We start from the raw sequence: 15,105 nt of genomic DNA on the forward strand, positions 1-15,105 counted from the left end.
GGGCGGGGGTCAGAGGGAGGGAATGCATTAAGCTGAGAAGCTCCTATAACAGGAAGACATACTTTGTCGTAATGCATAAACCACATCTGTAGGGCAGCTTCTTGTGTTCATACATGGCCATATAAATATTCCAGAGCGGAGACAGCAAAGTCTGAAAAGTAGTTGTGACACTCATCTTCTCAAACACAGAATTTTACCTAGAGTAAGTCTTTACTTATGAATAATATGGAGCAAGCATCATGAATTCTAATTGTTTTTAATATTTGTATCTCTGGTTTATGCCAAATGGCATAGTTTTAAGATACAAAAAATCTAAAGCTTCTTTCCTAGTTGTGAGTTCCTGCATTATACAGGGGTTTTGACTAAATGGAGGTTCCTTCCAACTCTATGATTCTATGATTTTAGGGGGGAGGGAGTGAACCACAAAAATATAAGGAAAGCTAACAAAATGTGTTACTTAATGTACTTTTGACATTTTAGAAGTAATATTTATATCTGATTGTAATATTTCGTTTTAGCCGGCACTGGCAAACCACCCCGTATTGAGTCTGCCAAGAAAACACTAGAGGGCGTCACCCCAAGGGTCAGACATGACCTGGTGCTTCCACAGGGGATACCTTTACCTTTAGCATATTCACATGTTATTTTTCTGTCTAACAGAATGTCAACACTGTTTTTAGTTCTCTGAAATTTGCAGGTTGGTAATGGAAATGATCAACAAAGAATATGTGATGGTCTCTACCCAGTGCACAATTTTTCCCCCTGTGAATACACATTTTTGAAGTAGAACCTCTGATAATTCTCTAAGAACAGGGAGCTTCTAAGTTACTATCCTCCAGGAAAATTCTTTTGCACATATGTGCTATCTCTAGCTCTCTGAAGCATTACCTACACATCACATTTCCTGTTTTAATACTCTAGCAGTTTACCTTTAAAGTGACATTAGAAACTCTCCACTGTTGGGTACAGAATCAACCTTGGTGTTCCAATCAAATTCATTTTAAATGAAATAGTGTCTTGTTCTGGACATGCTGGCAAGGAATATAGTTTATGTCTCTTTTCCAAAAGTGACTGTTTCCTTGAAAAGCACCAGTGATAAATGCACAGTTTTTGCCATGTCTTTCTGTAATCTTCTAGCCACTCAAACATTCCAAGCAAAGAACATCAGAATCATATCATGGTTAGTTACTCATAACCCATATTTCATGTTCTCTTCTCATTTACCATTTGTTGTGCTGTTGTACTACTACAGACTCAAAGAAGGTAGTCTGCCAAAAGACTGAAATCTTTTATTTTGCAATAGTATGACTACTAACAAATATTTTTCAGAGGAATAAAATGTTTCTAAAATAGTGGTAGATAATTTCATGTTTTAACGAGATCTTTATTCACCACCCACAAATAAACGTTTGACAAAGCACAAATTAAAATTGTCCTTCCATTTACAGATGAACAGCTCCCACTTGTGTTTCACATTGAACACATGTTACGCATGGCAGGATCCCTGCCTTATGCCTAGGCACACTGTACTCCTTAACCAATAGCGCAGTGCGACAGTCTAGACTTAGGAGCAAGCTAGACACAGGACAGACCAAGTCACTCTGGCAGGGCAATGTCAGAGCAGACTCCATCTTAGGAACCAGGACAAGCCCAGGCTTGTTCTCAGCTACTGGTTTGGAAATCCAGGTGCCTCTATGCCCTACTCTCGACCCTCCCCCCACCCCATTGTACTACTGATAAAGTGATTTGGTTCTAGCCAGGATGCCCCAGGGACCCTGGGCATATCTCTTTGTCTCTTACCTTAAGCCTATCTGCCAGGGGAATCTCTTCCTCAAATCCTTACAGATATACGGTAGCCATCCAGATTAAGCCCATTAACTCTTTGTCTAGAGCCATTAACACACATCTCCGGTCTGGCAAGGATATTTCACAATGCAGTGACCCTTGGAAGACCCCATCACCTGCATACTGCACGTACACCCACGCCCCAGTCCTAGGTCCCCTCCCCTTTGGGACCCCATAAAACTAGTGGCCCATAAAACTAGTGGCCCGTCACTTTAAGTTTTTCCACTTTGGGACCCTTGGAAATCTCCCTTCACACAGGACGTGTCGCTGCTCTCTTGCCTCTCTACTCGACGGAAGGTAACTATACTGAACCTCTTTTCCCCACTCTATTACTTTCTCTATCCGACCGTATGTTAGTGTGTTAGTGTATTTTATGCTTTTTATTATTTTTCTTACTTTAATAAAGACTGTTATTTTTGCAACATATTAACTAGTCCACCTTGAGTCCTTTCACGGGTTTAATCTACCTCGTATACATAGGTAACGATCCGATAAACGCTAAGTTACCCCCCTCTCGCAGCATTTTGGGCTAATATTCCCCACAAGCTCAAAGATACGTGTTTTAGGACACGTGTTCACGCAATTTGGGTAACACATAATATTCTGAATTTAGTATACAAAGGTCTTATGATAGAATTAGGTAATACATTTTCAAAGCATGGCACAAAACCAAGGGTAAAAATATTTTTATCCAGATACCACATCTTATTCAAACAGCATTTTCCTATTTCTAGGCCAGCCTTTCTCAACATTTTTACTGTTGAGAAACCCCTGAAACATTCTTCAGACTACAAGGAACCCCAGAAGTGGCATGATCATGCAGAATATGGTTGGGAAGCATAACTGAGTACATGCCCATCCTTTCCCACCCCCTCCAGGCCCATCACTGGCCACTTTGGGAAGGAGTGGGTAGGTAAACACGACTATATATGGTGATATCATTGTGAGTGCTAGGGAGTGCCCCCTGCTGGTGGGGCGGTAGTGGTGATTGGTTGGGGAGCCCTTGCTGGCCACTGTTCTCCATGGAGGCAGTAAAGGACAAAGCTGACATGGGAATGGGTGTCTTTGAAGTTGTTGAGTCTTCCCCTTTTATTGGATTACCAGGAGGGGGTTACAGTGGGGGGAGGGGAGCTGATGGGGTTCTCCACTATGCTATCACCCCAGCTCCAGGAGTCCTCTGTCTCACTGTCCTCTTTGCCCTCCTCTGAGCAGGTACTGTACCACTCCATCATGGTGGCAGTCAGCCTGGTCTGCCTGGCCCTCACACACCCCTCCTCCTGGCTTCTCCCTTGCCTTCTTCCCTTCTACATTCTCCTGCCACTCTTCACCCTTCCTACACCTTGTCGCTTTACTTCCTCCCAACCCCCCCCCCACACGCAGTGACTCTGCCTTCCTCTTAACCCTCTCCCTTCCTTCCTTTAATAACATTTTGCTACCCCCATTTTAGATAAATTTGTCTGGCTCTCATTTATGCTGATTATCTTACTTTACAGTATGTGCTGTTACTGTTATATTGTATCTTATACTGGTTCTAAAATTTTTATGACTGTTTTGTAGTGCTATTATTTGAATACTTCAAAAATGTGTTTAACATCTTATTGATTTTTATTTTTTAAAACTGGTTGGAAGCTAACTCAAATAGTTCAATGAAAAATATATACATTTAAGAAAATGCAGCATTAACTGAGAAAAGTGTTTTCTCCCCCAAATCCTAAACATAAGGAATTGGAAACACAGAATGCAGTTTGTTAGGTGAATAAGTTCTGGATAGGACTGTAAAGACAAGCAATCTTATAACTATCCAATGTCTGCAGGAACTGGAGTACTCTGTCTACATATCCAGCTGTTGAAGAAGCAAATATGTGGACACAGATGGCAATTAATAAATTGTAGACACTGGACTATTTCCATAAAACATCCTGTCTGGTTTCCAAGCAGTCTACAGCTCATGCATTGGAAGAACAGGAGGGATTCTCACTAAGAAACAGTTCTTTGATGTCTGAAGAATATGTTTGTAAGCCAAAACTCATGGTCAAAGTACACTGATGTCACTGCAACAGGCTTTATGAGAGAAATACAGGACAAATTTAGCATGTTACTTAAGCACCAAACAGTACTAAAATAAAATTGGAATATACAGTATATGCTTTTCATGACACCAAGAACCCCAGTTCTACTTTAAGCATTGCAGTGGACAACAGCTATCAAGGCAGCTGAATCCAAGCTGTTGAGGCTATACTACAGTAAATCAACCTTACCACATTCAAAACATAGGAGAACCAATAGTAGTGTATGCTGGAAATGTGAGGCAATCATGAGCAAATATAGTTCATCTGTATTTGTGTGGCAGCAGAATAACTCAATTTTGGCAAAAGGTTGATTGCCTTTTAAGTTTACCAGTCTTTTTGGGGATTCATCCTTGAATGTGGGCATTATCTAGGTATGCAAGTGATATATGCAAATTGCTGCTCTAAACTTTAAAAAATTATCTTTCAGCACTAAATATCAATAATTGTCACTCCAAGTTGTCCCTATGATGCCTGGAGATTGATGGTGTTTACAAATCATTAGCCAGGCACAAAAAGGCCCTGGCTATGATCAAGGCCAGGAACACCTCTCTGGGGCCAGGGATCACCAGCAGATTGGAATTTGCTTAGCAAAGAGCTCTCCAGGGACGTATTCAGAGAGACTGTCCCTCAGATATGCAGGTCCCAGACCATGGAAAACCAACACCTTAAACCTGATCTGGAACTCAATTGGCAACCAGTGTAACTGTTGGACAAGTGGTCTTATATGTGCGCTTTCCAAGGGGTCCTTGATAGGACCTGTGCAGCTGTGTTCTGGACCAACTGTAACTTCTGGGTCAGGGATAAGAGAAGGCCTGCGTAGAATGAGTTACAGTAATCTAACTTGGAGGTGACCGTTGAATGGATCACTGTAGTTAGGTGTTCCAGATACAGGTAGAGTGCTAGTAGCTTCACCTGGTACAGATGAAAAAAAGCCTGGCATGCTATTTTGGTGACTTGTGCCTCAATAGTAAGGGAGGTGTTAAAGGTCACCCTGAGTTCTTGACAGTCTGTGGAGCCAGAAGCTGCACTCCATCAAGTCAAGGAGGCATGCTTCCTCCTCTGGACCTTTCCTTCCTAGCCACAGGACCTCCATCTTCAGAGGGTTGAGCTTCAGGCAGCTTTGCTGGAGCCATTCCATCATGTCTCCCAGGCATTTGGACAAAGAATCAAGGGGTATTCAGCTGGCTTCTTCTAAGCATGTAGAGCTGGGTGTCAATCTGCACATTGGTGACAGCCCAGCCATACTTTTAGCAAGCTGGCCTAGAGGGTGTATTAAGATGTTGAAAGGATTGGGTAGACAACTGTGCCCTGTGGAACCCCACAACGGAATTCAAAGCAGCTTTCAACCGTACCCCACCCCGGGCCGATACATTTAATTCCCAGGATTATTAGTGCAGGGAATATCCTGTAGGAGAAGCCTCCTGAACCAGTATCATAACCCCCAGCCAGCCTGAGGTCCGAAATGGAGGACCGAATAACCTGGGGGGGGATTCTTTTAGGGTGACTGTTTTGCCCTCTTGTCATGGTCACACATGCCATGTCTATGTTCTGCAAAATATGCCTGCAAAACAGCAGTCTTATTATTAATAGACCTGGCATTACATAGCATTAGTGTTGGAGTCCGGTTAACTCTCTTTGTCCCAACTATCTGCATCTCTGGGGATGGGACAAAGGTTAGAAAGGATTCAAGCATACCCATATCTTGAGCCCTTTCCTCTTCATAATCCTTCTTCCACCGCCATGCCTTCTACTGCACCCAATGCTTGGGATCCCCAGCCCCACTATGAGCCCTCTGCTTGCCTGCCACACCTCTCCAAAAGATCTTACTCAGGATTTCTTCTACTCCAATTAACTTAGGTTATCTATTAGCCCACAACTATATAAACAATATAAACAATAATCTAGTCTTCCTCCACAAAGAGTCCTATCCTCTCCGTTTTACAGTCTGTGGCTAAACAGCCACCTGTGACCGGCAGAGCTTGTTCCACTTTGCCCTGAGGATACTAGTATACCCCATCTCCCCTCCCCCACACACCTCACGGGCAATCAATGCAGCTTACATCATACTCCTCTGTTACATTTTATCATCACTACATTTTATCATCACTACAACCCTCTGGATACCAGTGGCTGTCCAAAATCTCCCCTTGATATGTGCCAAACACATGGCTCTCTCAACTCCCAGAATTATCACCACCACCAGTTTAGGAATTGCCTCTGAGAGGTCCAGGGCTCTCAGCTTCCCTTCCCTGTGTTGCTTTTCTCCCACTCCACAGCATACAAGAACAGCTTACTGTACTCAGAGGACACTGAGGGAACAGCCTCTTGCCAACTGACTGTTCCTCCCATGGTGCTCCTTTTAAAATAGCATGTCCACATTTAGCACACCAACAGATAGAACAAGTAATCTAAAAGAAAATATAAAAACACAATTCCTCTGCCCCTCTACATGTCCTACGGCCTAGTAGAACTTAGCCTCCATCTTAAAAGGTTACAGTGGTACTAAAGGGTTATTGTAATCTTGGAGCCTCTGCTCCAAAGAGTGTCCCTTTTATAGCTTGAAGGGTGTTTGTGACTTGACCATCTCACTTATCTACCACTTGCATTTCTAAAACATTCTTCGGTTAGAGTCCAATGAATAATTGCAAAGAGAGGGAAAATGCATTTGTCCACAGGGCCAAATGGAAGTGACCTGTGGGAAGTTCTGCTTTGGAGTTTTAACAATTGTTGGGCTCAGCTCCCTTTTGTTAGCAACGTGAAACAAACTGCCCTTTGTTCACTTCAGCTGTCTGGAACTTGACTAGGCAGTGGCTGCACCATCATACTTTCTGGTCCTTTTCAGTTTACAATTTTTGAAAAGATACTGTGCATAAATCTGTAATATTACTCCTTGCAGCAGTAATAAAGACCCTTTTGAATGGTGCTGAAATATTGAAAGAAAAAGGTTCTCCAAACTTTGTCATTATAATCCTCCCAACGCCTGTTCCACTATAACGAAAATAATTACAAGGCAGATGTTAACAGGCCTTCAGTATATTATATTCCATATATATAAAATAATGAACAATGCATGAACACACATACCCCATGTATAGATACAATAAAAAATTATACCTTTCCATGCTGTCCTGCTCTTTCATAACAGATAACTACATCTTCCCACATTTCAAGCTTCTCAAAGATCTGAAGAGCTGAACTAGTACATCCAAGGTCAAACAGTAAACTTGCAAGCTGGCGCTGTAAAATATATTTAAAAATTCAAGTTATGCATTTTCCTCCGCCAGAAAAATATTTAGTTACGTTGATAATGTCAAATGTATTAATCACAGTTTTGAAATGAACAGGAATTCCAAAAACCTTATGCAGCAGTTAAATAAATCAGCCTTTAACAAAATCTACTAAGTGTCAGTTAGCACTAATAAGTCAAAACTGAAATTAGTAAAGAATACATACAGATTTTAGAAAAGGCATTCCTTCAGAACGGATTCATACATACAAAGAGATGGCTTTCCCACTATGCACAAGATGCCTTCGGGCCACCCCTAAGTTACACATCTGTGTGAAGCAGATAAATCACACAGGTGTCTATTAGCAATTGTGTCATACCAATATCTCTGCTTAACCCCCAGAAACTAGTTATTTGCATCATTTATGCCCTGCCTCTCCCCCCCCCCCCATCGGAACCCAAAGTGACTCATATCGTTTTCCCTTCCATTTAACCCAGAGATAGTGCAGAGAGATGGAGGGGCAGGGCTTAGCCATCTTGCACAGCTTAAACTGTCATGATCAGTCAATAAGAGATTTAGAATAAAATCTTGAACCACGTCTTACAGGAAATGGATTCCCAACTTTGTTCTAGTATCAGCCATGCATTTTAATTGTTCTTTAAAGCAAGCCTGAAGGTAAGCTAAGGCAAAATAGAAAATTAAAAATAAATAGGTCCACAGAACATCATTCTTTAATACTTAAAACAGGAACTAAGGAAGCAACAAGATCATAAAAACAACTTATAGTGCTGTATCCAAATACTATCAAACAGCACAGCTAAGAAAGTGGAATCAAGCGATCTATACCGTAGTGATTTACAGGGGCACTTCTGTCTCTGTCAGGCAAATATTAAAAACAAGACTGGTCTGAAAGGAGGTTCAGGTATAGATCTTGTTTTTCTCTGGTATTCTTCATTGAGAAAACAAGCTATAGGGCATTATATGATTCAGTGTGGTGTCAGGCACCAAATCAGGAACCCAGTGGGACAGACTACAGACCAGTGAGTCTGACCTCTGTTGTGGGGAAGATAATGGAGCAGATATTAAAGGGAGCAATCTGCAAACATCTGGAGGACAATTTGGTGATCCAAGGAAGTCAGCATGGATTTGTCTCCAACAGGTCCTGCCAGACCAACCTAGTTTCCTTTTTTGAACAAGTAACAGGTTTGCTGGATCGGAGAAATTCGGTTGATGTCATTTATTTGGATTTTAGTAAAGCTTTTGACAAGGTTCCCCATGATGTTCTGATGGATAAGTTGAAGGACTGCAATCTGGATTTTCAGATAGTTAAGTGGATAGGGAATTGGTTAGAGAACCACACTCAAACAGTTGTTGTCAATGGTGTTTCATCAGACTGGAGGGAGGTGAGTAGCGGGGTACCTCAGGGCTCGGTGCTCGGCCCGGTACTTTTTAACATATTTATTAATGATCTTGATGTGGGGGTGGAGGGACTACTCATCAAGTTTGCAGATGACACCAAATTGGGAGGACTGGCAAATACTCCGGAAGATAGAGACAGAGTTCAATGAGATCTGAACACAATGGAAAAATGGACAAATGAGAACAAGATGCAATTTAATAAAGATAAGTGTAAAGTTCTGCATCTGGGTCAGAAAAATGAAAAGCATGCCTACTGGATGGGGGATACGCTTCTAGGTAGCACTGTGTGTGAACGAGACCTTGGGGTACTTGTGGACTGTAAACTAAACATGAGCAGGCAGTGTGATGCAGCGGTAAAAAAGGCAAATGCCATTTTGGGCTGTATCAACAGGGGCATCACATCAAAATCACAAGATGTCATAGTCCCATTGTATACGGCACTGGTCAGACCACACCTGGAGTACTGTGTGCAGTTCTGGAGGCCTCACTTCAAGAAAGACGTCGATAAAATTGAAAGGGTACAGAGGAGAGCGACGAAGATGATCTGGGGCCAAGGGACCAAGCCCTATGAAGATAGGTTGAGGGACTTGGGAATGTTCAGCCTGGAGAAAAGGAGGTTGAGAGGGGACATGATAGCCCTCTTTAAGTATTTGAAATGTTGTCACTTGGAGGAGGGCAGGAGGCTGTTTCTGCTGGCTGCAGAGGAGAGGACACGCAGTAATGGCTTTAAACTTCAAGTACAACGATATAGGCTAGATATCAGGAAAAGGTTTTTCACAGTCAGCGTAGTTCAGCAGTGGAATAGGCTGCCTAAGGAGGTGGTGAGCTCCCCCTCACTGGAAGTCTTCAAGCAAAGGTTGGATACACACTTTTCTTGGATGCATTAGGATGCTTAGGGCTAATCCTGCGTTGAGCAGGGGGTTGGACTAGATGGCCTGTATGGAAGAAGAAGAAGAAGAAGAAGAAGAGTTGGTTCTTATATGCCGCTTTTCCCTACCCGAAGGAGGCTCAAAGCGGCTTACAGTCGCCTTCCCATTCCTCCCCCCACAACAGACACCCTGTGGGGTGGGTGAGGCTGAGAGAGCCCTGATATCACTGCCCGGTCAGAACAGTTTTATCAGTGCCGTGGCGAGCCCAAGGTCACCCAGCTGGTTGCATGTGGGGGAGCGCAGAATCGAACCTGGCATGCCAGATTACAAGTCCGCACTCCTAACCACTACACCAAACTGGCCCCTTCTACTACCACTACACCAAACTGGCCCCTTCCAACTCTATGATTCTATGATTCTATGATTCTATGACATTAACTCTGAATATGACAATTGCAGCTGGAGAATTCAGATCACAGCTCTAGCCTTAATATGTCAAATGTCACCAAAGAGCTAGACTGGTGACACTGGTTGATACAACCTCCCCAGTGTTTAAGGCAATTTAGCACAGCTGCAACTCATGGCCAAGTGTCTGAGATCTGCCCATAAGTGGCAACATAGTATTAAGTCATAAAGCACAATATTGGAACTTTGGAAATATAAGTCAGAAAATAACAGTCAGAAAACACAGATTTATACAATTTAATGTTAGCACTAAAGAAGAAGAAGAAGAATTGGTTCTTATATACCGCTTTTCTCTACCCAAAGGAGGCTCAAAGCGGCTTACAGTCGCCTTCCTTTTCTTCTCCCCATAACAGATACCCTATGGGGTGGGTGAGGCTGAGAGAGCCCTGATATCACTGCTCGGTCAGAACAGCTTTATCAGCACTGTGGTGAGCCCAAGGTCATCCAGCTGGCTGCCTGTGTGGGAATGCAGAATCGAACCTGGCATGCCAGATTAGAAGTCTGCACTCTTAACCACTACACCAAAGGATGCAAATCAAAATTTTTAGAATGCTAAGCATAAACACATTTCAAGGCTATCTTTTATATCATCCTTACTTTAAGCTAAATACATTTATAGTTTCAGCATTTCGATTGTGCTACATTTCAATTCGTTATATGCTGCTTTTCTTTATTTGTTGCCATGAATGTTTTATGAAGCTATTTGGTAGAACAGTTATTTTAATTAGAAGACATCTGAGAAAGGCAACTTGATTTGTGAACCTCTGAGCCTTTCCGACTATATAAGTATAATGCTAAAGATCCTTACATTCACTTCTACAACATTCTGCAGAACAGAGTAAAAGAGGTGTTAGCTGGAAGGTAAGAAGAATCCCTGAGAGCAGCAATCTGTAGGTCAAAAGGACAATAGCAGAGCAGTAAAAAAGGAAGGGATACACAGATAGGTCCTGACCTATCTATCCTGACCTGTCTATCCAAGTTCACCTTGGAAGTAGAAGTCTTTATGCTGTTGCTTACCCTCAGGCTCCAAACTCAAACAAAATGACAAACTTTGTTTGTTCTTAATGGCAATAAACCCAGCTCGCTGGTGTGCTAATCACTACTTCCTCCATGAAAAGCACATCTGAAAACTTTCTGGTAGCCTTCACTTGAACTCCAGTTTGCCATGATATATGAATGCAGGTGCCTAGAGATGTTGAAATCTGTTTTCTCCCCACAATCTGGGATTAAACCATGATTTAGAATCCCAGTTTACAAGTACAAAATCTGGTTGGTTCAGGCATTTGTATTGGGATGCCACAGCAAATGGCTGCCTGACTGAAAGTTTCCAAAGCCAGGAAGCTGATCTCTATTCTCCATGAATAAAGGGGAACTATTCTACCTGTTATAGAGAAATTATGTTTGATTGCAGTTATTTGTATGCAATAATTTTTAAGTATCAGGGGACAATGTATGTAATACTTATGAAGTTATGTATCAGAAAAATATTCTGATATAAAAATGCTGTTTAGAGCTTAATATGGCAATCATCAAGTTCAATAATAAATCACCATTGTGCCTGTTGCTCAGAACCTGAAAACCTACATAGCTAGAAATGAAACATTTGGTTTTCTGTACTGGAAGGATTATTGAGATATTTAACAAGGATTAAATAAGATAATAAAACATTGATTAAAATGTATTCTTCTGTGTCAGAAAATGAAGCATGCATTGGAAAGGTAGAGTCAGAAATGTCTCATGGTCACAGGCTCATATTCTTCTAGATTTTGTGGTTGTGTGCCACCACTAAATAATATTATTAAAGCACAGTTTGAAATCATTACTGCATTATGGGCCTTTGGGTATGTATTAAGGCAAATATGTACTTAAAAGTATTCTTATGCTGTAAACTCAGTTTCTAAAGTTAATCTGTTTAGATTAATATTAAGGGGAAAAGGGGGAGGATCTAATACTGAAAGACATGCACCGATTTCCCACCTGCAACATTTTTCACAGTTTCACACAATTAAATGCTAAAATCATCAGAAATCCTACTTCAAGTTAAACACCAGTGTTATTTTGTACCTGTATAGTCCAACGTGAAGGAACCTGGCAACTGTAAAAAATTTTCATACGTTCACAAACTGATGTTTTCTTATCTTCAAATTGATCTGCAAGAGCCTGAAAATAACAAACACATTATAAGCTGCCTGAAAAATATTTTATTGGGAGGCAGGGTACAGATAAAAAAATAGAAAAATAAACTTAAAAATAAACTTAAGACTCACTTAGCAGGAAGACATAATCAAGCATGTTTGATTGAATAGAGTTCCTAAGGCATAAGACACTTCATATACATTAAAACAGAGAAAGTCTTGACTTAAAGAGCTGGTGATGAATCCTAACTCTGTACTGCAGCCTTTCCCAACATTTTTACAACTGAAATCCCTGAAACATCCTTCAGGCTTTGAGAAACCCCAGAAGTGGTGCGATCATGAAAAATATGGTTGGGAAGCAATGCTGTGTACGTGCCCACTCATGGATCCCTCCCTTCCCAACCCCTCCAGGTCTGTCATTTGCTATTCTGGGAGGGGGGACAGGCTGACATGACCATATATGTTCATTAAAAAAAAGGTAAAGGTATCCCCTGTGCAAGCACCGGGTCATGTCTGACCCTTGGGGTGACGCCCTCTAGCGTTTTCATGGCAGACTCAATACGGGGTGGTTTGCCAGTGCCTTTCCCAGTCATCACCGTTTACCCCCCAGCAGCAAGCTGGGTACTCATTTTACCGACCTCGGGAGGATGGAAGGCTGAGTCAACCTTGAGCCGGCTGCTGGGATTGAACTCCCAGCCTCATGGGCAAAGCTTTCAGACGGCTGCCTTACCACTCTGCGCCACAAGAGGCTCTTCCTATATGTTCATATCACCTGATAAACTAAAATATTAAAAACTAATTAACTCCCACCCATTTGGGAAACCCTTCCAGGACTGTCAAGAAACCCCAGGGTTTCACAAGCCCTAGCTGAGAAAGCCTGCTGTACTATAATGATGGGTAATAAAAGAAACAAAAGGTCTCTACAGCTTGTCATGTAAACTTTACACTTTAGGTTTACAAAACAATACAAAACAGCAGTTTAAAAGGATACGATTTATTTATCTTCTTCAATGGAAAAAATGCACTAGTGAAATGGCAACCCCCATGGGGTTTTCAAAGCAAGAGACTCTCAGAGGTTGCTTGCCATTGCCCGCTCTGCATAGTAACCCTGAGTTTGCACCCAAAGGCCTGTTTGCCCAACTGGAGGGCATTTTTGTTTGAGCAAAGCACACAGCAACTGCAGGCCTCACATCATTCCCCAAGGATCCCCTGACTCTCAGAAGCAGCTTTTCATAGGTCATGAATAGGCCCAGATCCCCCTGCTCAGATAGTAGCCTGTGTGGCACAGTGGTTAAGAGAGGCAGCCTCTAATCTGGAGAACTGGATTTAAAGAAGAATAGTTGGTTCTTATATGCCGCTTTTCTCTACCGGATGGAGTCTCAAAGCGGCTTACGTTCGCCTTCCCTTTCCTCTCCCCTCAACAGACACCCTGTGGGGTGGGTGAGGCTGAGAGAACCCTGATATCACTGCTCGGTCAGAACAACTTTATCAGTGCTGTGGTGAGCCCAACGTCACCCAGCTGGCGGCATGGGGGGGGGGGGGGGAGCGCAGAATCAAACCCAGCATGTCAGATTAGAAGTCCACGCTCCTAACCACTGCACCAAAATGGCTCTCTTGATTCTGTGTTCCTCCTCCACATGCATCCAGCTGGGTGACCTTGGGTTAGTCACAGCTCTTTTAGAGTTCTCACAGCCCCATCTACCTCATAGGGTGCCTGTTGTGGAGAGAGGAAGACAATTGTAAGCTGCTTTGAGACTCCTTTGGATAGTGAAAAAGTAAAGGTAAAGGTATCCCCTGTGCAAGCACCGAGTCATGTCTGACCCTTGGGGTGACGCCCTCTAGCGTTTTCATGGCAGACTCAGTACAGGGTGGTTTGCCAGTGCCTTCCCCAGTCATTACCGTTTACCCCCCAGCAGCAATCTGGGTACTCATTTTACCGACCTCGTAAGGATGGAAGGCTGATTCAACCTTGAGCCGGCTGCTGGGATTGAACTCCCAGCCTCATGGGCAGAGCTTTCAGACTGCATGCCTGCTGCCTTACCACTCTGCGCCACAAGAGGCTCTTTGGATAGTGAAAAGCGGGTATAAAAACCAACTTCTTTTTCTTCCTCGGTGTAACTTCACTTGTAAACACAGAGTTTAGTTCAACTTTCTAACCATTTTGCCTCTACCCCGTCCGTTCTCCCTACTTCATTATTTAGTGAAAACTGTCTACTACTTAGATAAAAGAGGATCCAGTTTGAAACATTTATAAAGTGACTGAACTGAGTGCAGATTTTTTCACTTAGCCAATTATGCTTTCTGATGATACCAGGCCTTGAAAGAGATAGGTAGTATCTATGAGAAAGGCTAATTACTAACATCTGCAAGCTGAAGCAGACTCACTATTATACATGCCAACCCTTGGTGAAACTAGAGTGGTTTGCTTCAGAGGGCACCTTAACTCACAAAGGTTAGTTTCTTCCCAATAACTGGGATTTTTAAAGAGTCTAATATGGAAATGAGCCAGTGACTAAAGCAATAAATAGGACTTAGTGGAAAATATCTTACAGTGAAACACCTGTCAATTAAGCTTTACCACCACTACTCTCAGGGATTAACTTTGGCTTCTTTGAGATGAAGGGCAGACATTTCAACAAACTTATTACATCACACAAAAACCAGTTGGTATCTTGATACTTGGCATCATCCTGAACATATTTCATGTACTAGCAAATATGACCATTGCCACTTGAAACAGTAACTTAATATACTTAGGACTACAGCCTAAAATAACTATTGTGTTTGTATGCTGCATGTAGGTACACACACATACTGATATCAGATACATGGAGGATAATTTGAACCAGTAACCAAGGCAGCAATCTAGGCCTGCTTTAGTCTTTTTCAGGGCAACAGCTGATCACTATACTATCAAACTTTTGAAATACCCACCAGTTTCAAAAGTAGCTTATTACATATTATTATTTTATATTTCTATTTCCCGCCTCTTCTAGAAGGCTCGAGGTGGGTGACAATAATCTGAACCCCATTAAAACCCCCATTAAAATATTAATAACAACATGGCGGCAAAGAG

General features: G+C 42.2%; 1 protein-coding gene across 2 annotated transcripts in view; it reads right to left on the minus strand.

The window, feature by feature from the left end:
- The window catches only part of TTC27 (tetratricopeptide repeat domain 27), a 108,766-nt gene that overhangs the window by 41,639 nt on the left and 52,022 nt on the right, over positions 1-15,105 (minus strand). For both annotated transcript variants that reach the window (XM_077343509.1, XM_077343499.1), the window contains exons 11-12: positions 11,959-12,054; positions 7,029-7,151 (exon numbers count right to left, since the gene is read on the minus strand). In XM_077343509.1, the coding sequence (XP_077199624.1) occupies positions 7,029-7,151; positions 11,959-12,054 (219 nt within the window). The remainder of the gene's footprint in view (positions 1-7,028; positions 7,152-11,958; positions 12,055-15,105) is intronic.

This window comes from Paroedura picta, chromosome 1 (assembly GCF_049243985.1).
Source record: "Paroedura picta isolate Pp20150507F chromosome 1, Ppicta_v3.0, whole genome shotgun sequence".
Classification (NCBI taxonomy): Eukaryota; Metazoa; Chordata; class Lepidosauria; order Squamata; family Gekkonidae; genus Paroedura; species Paroedura picta.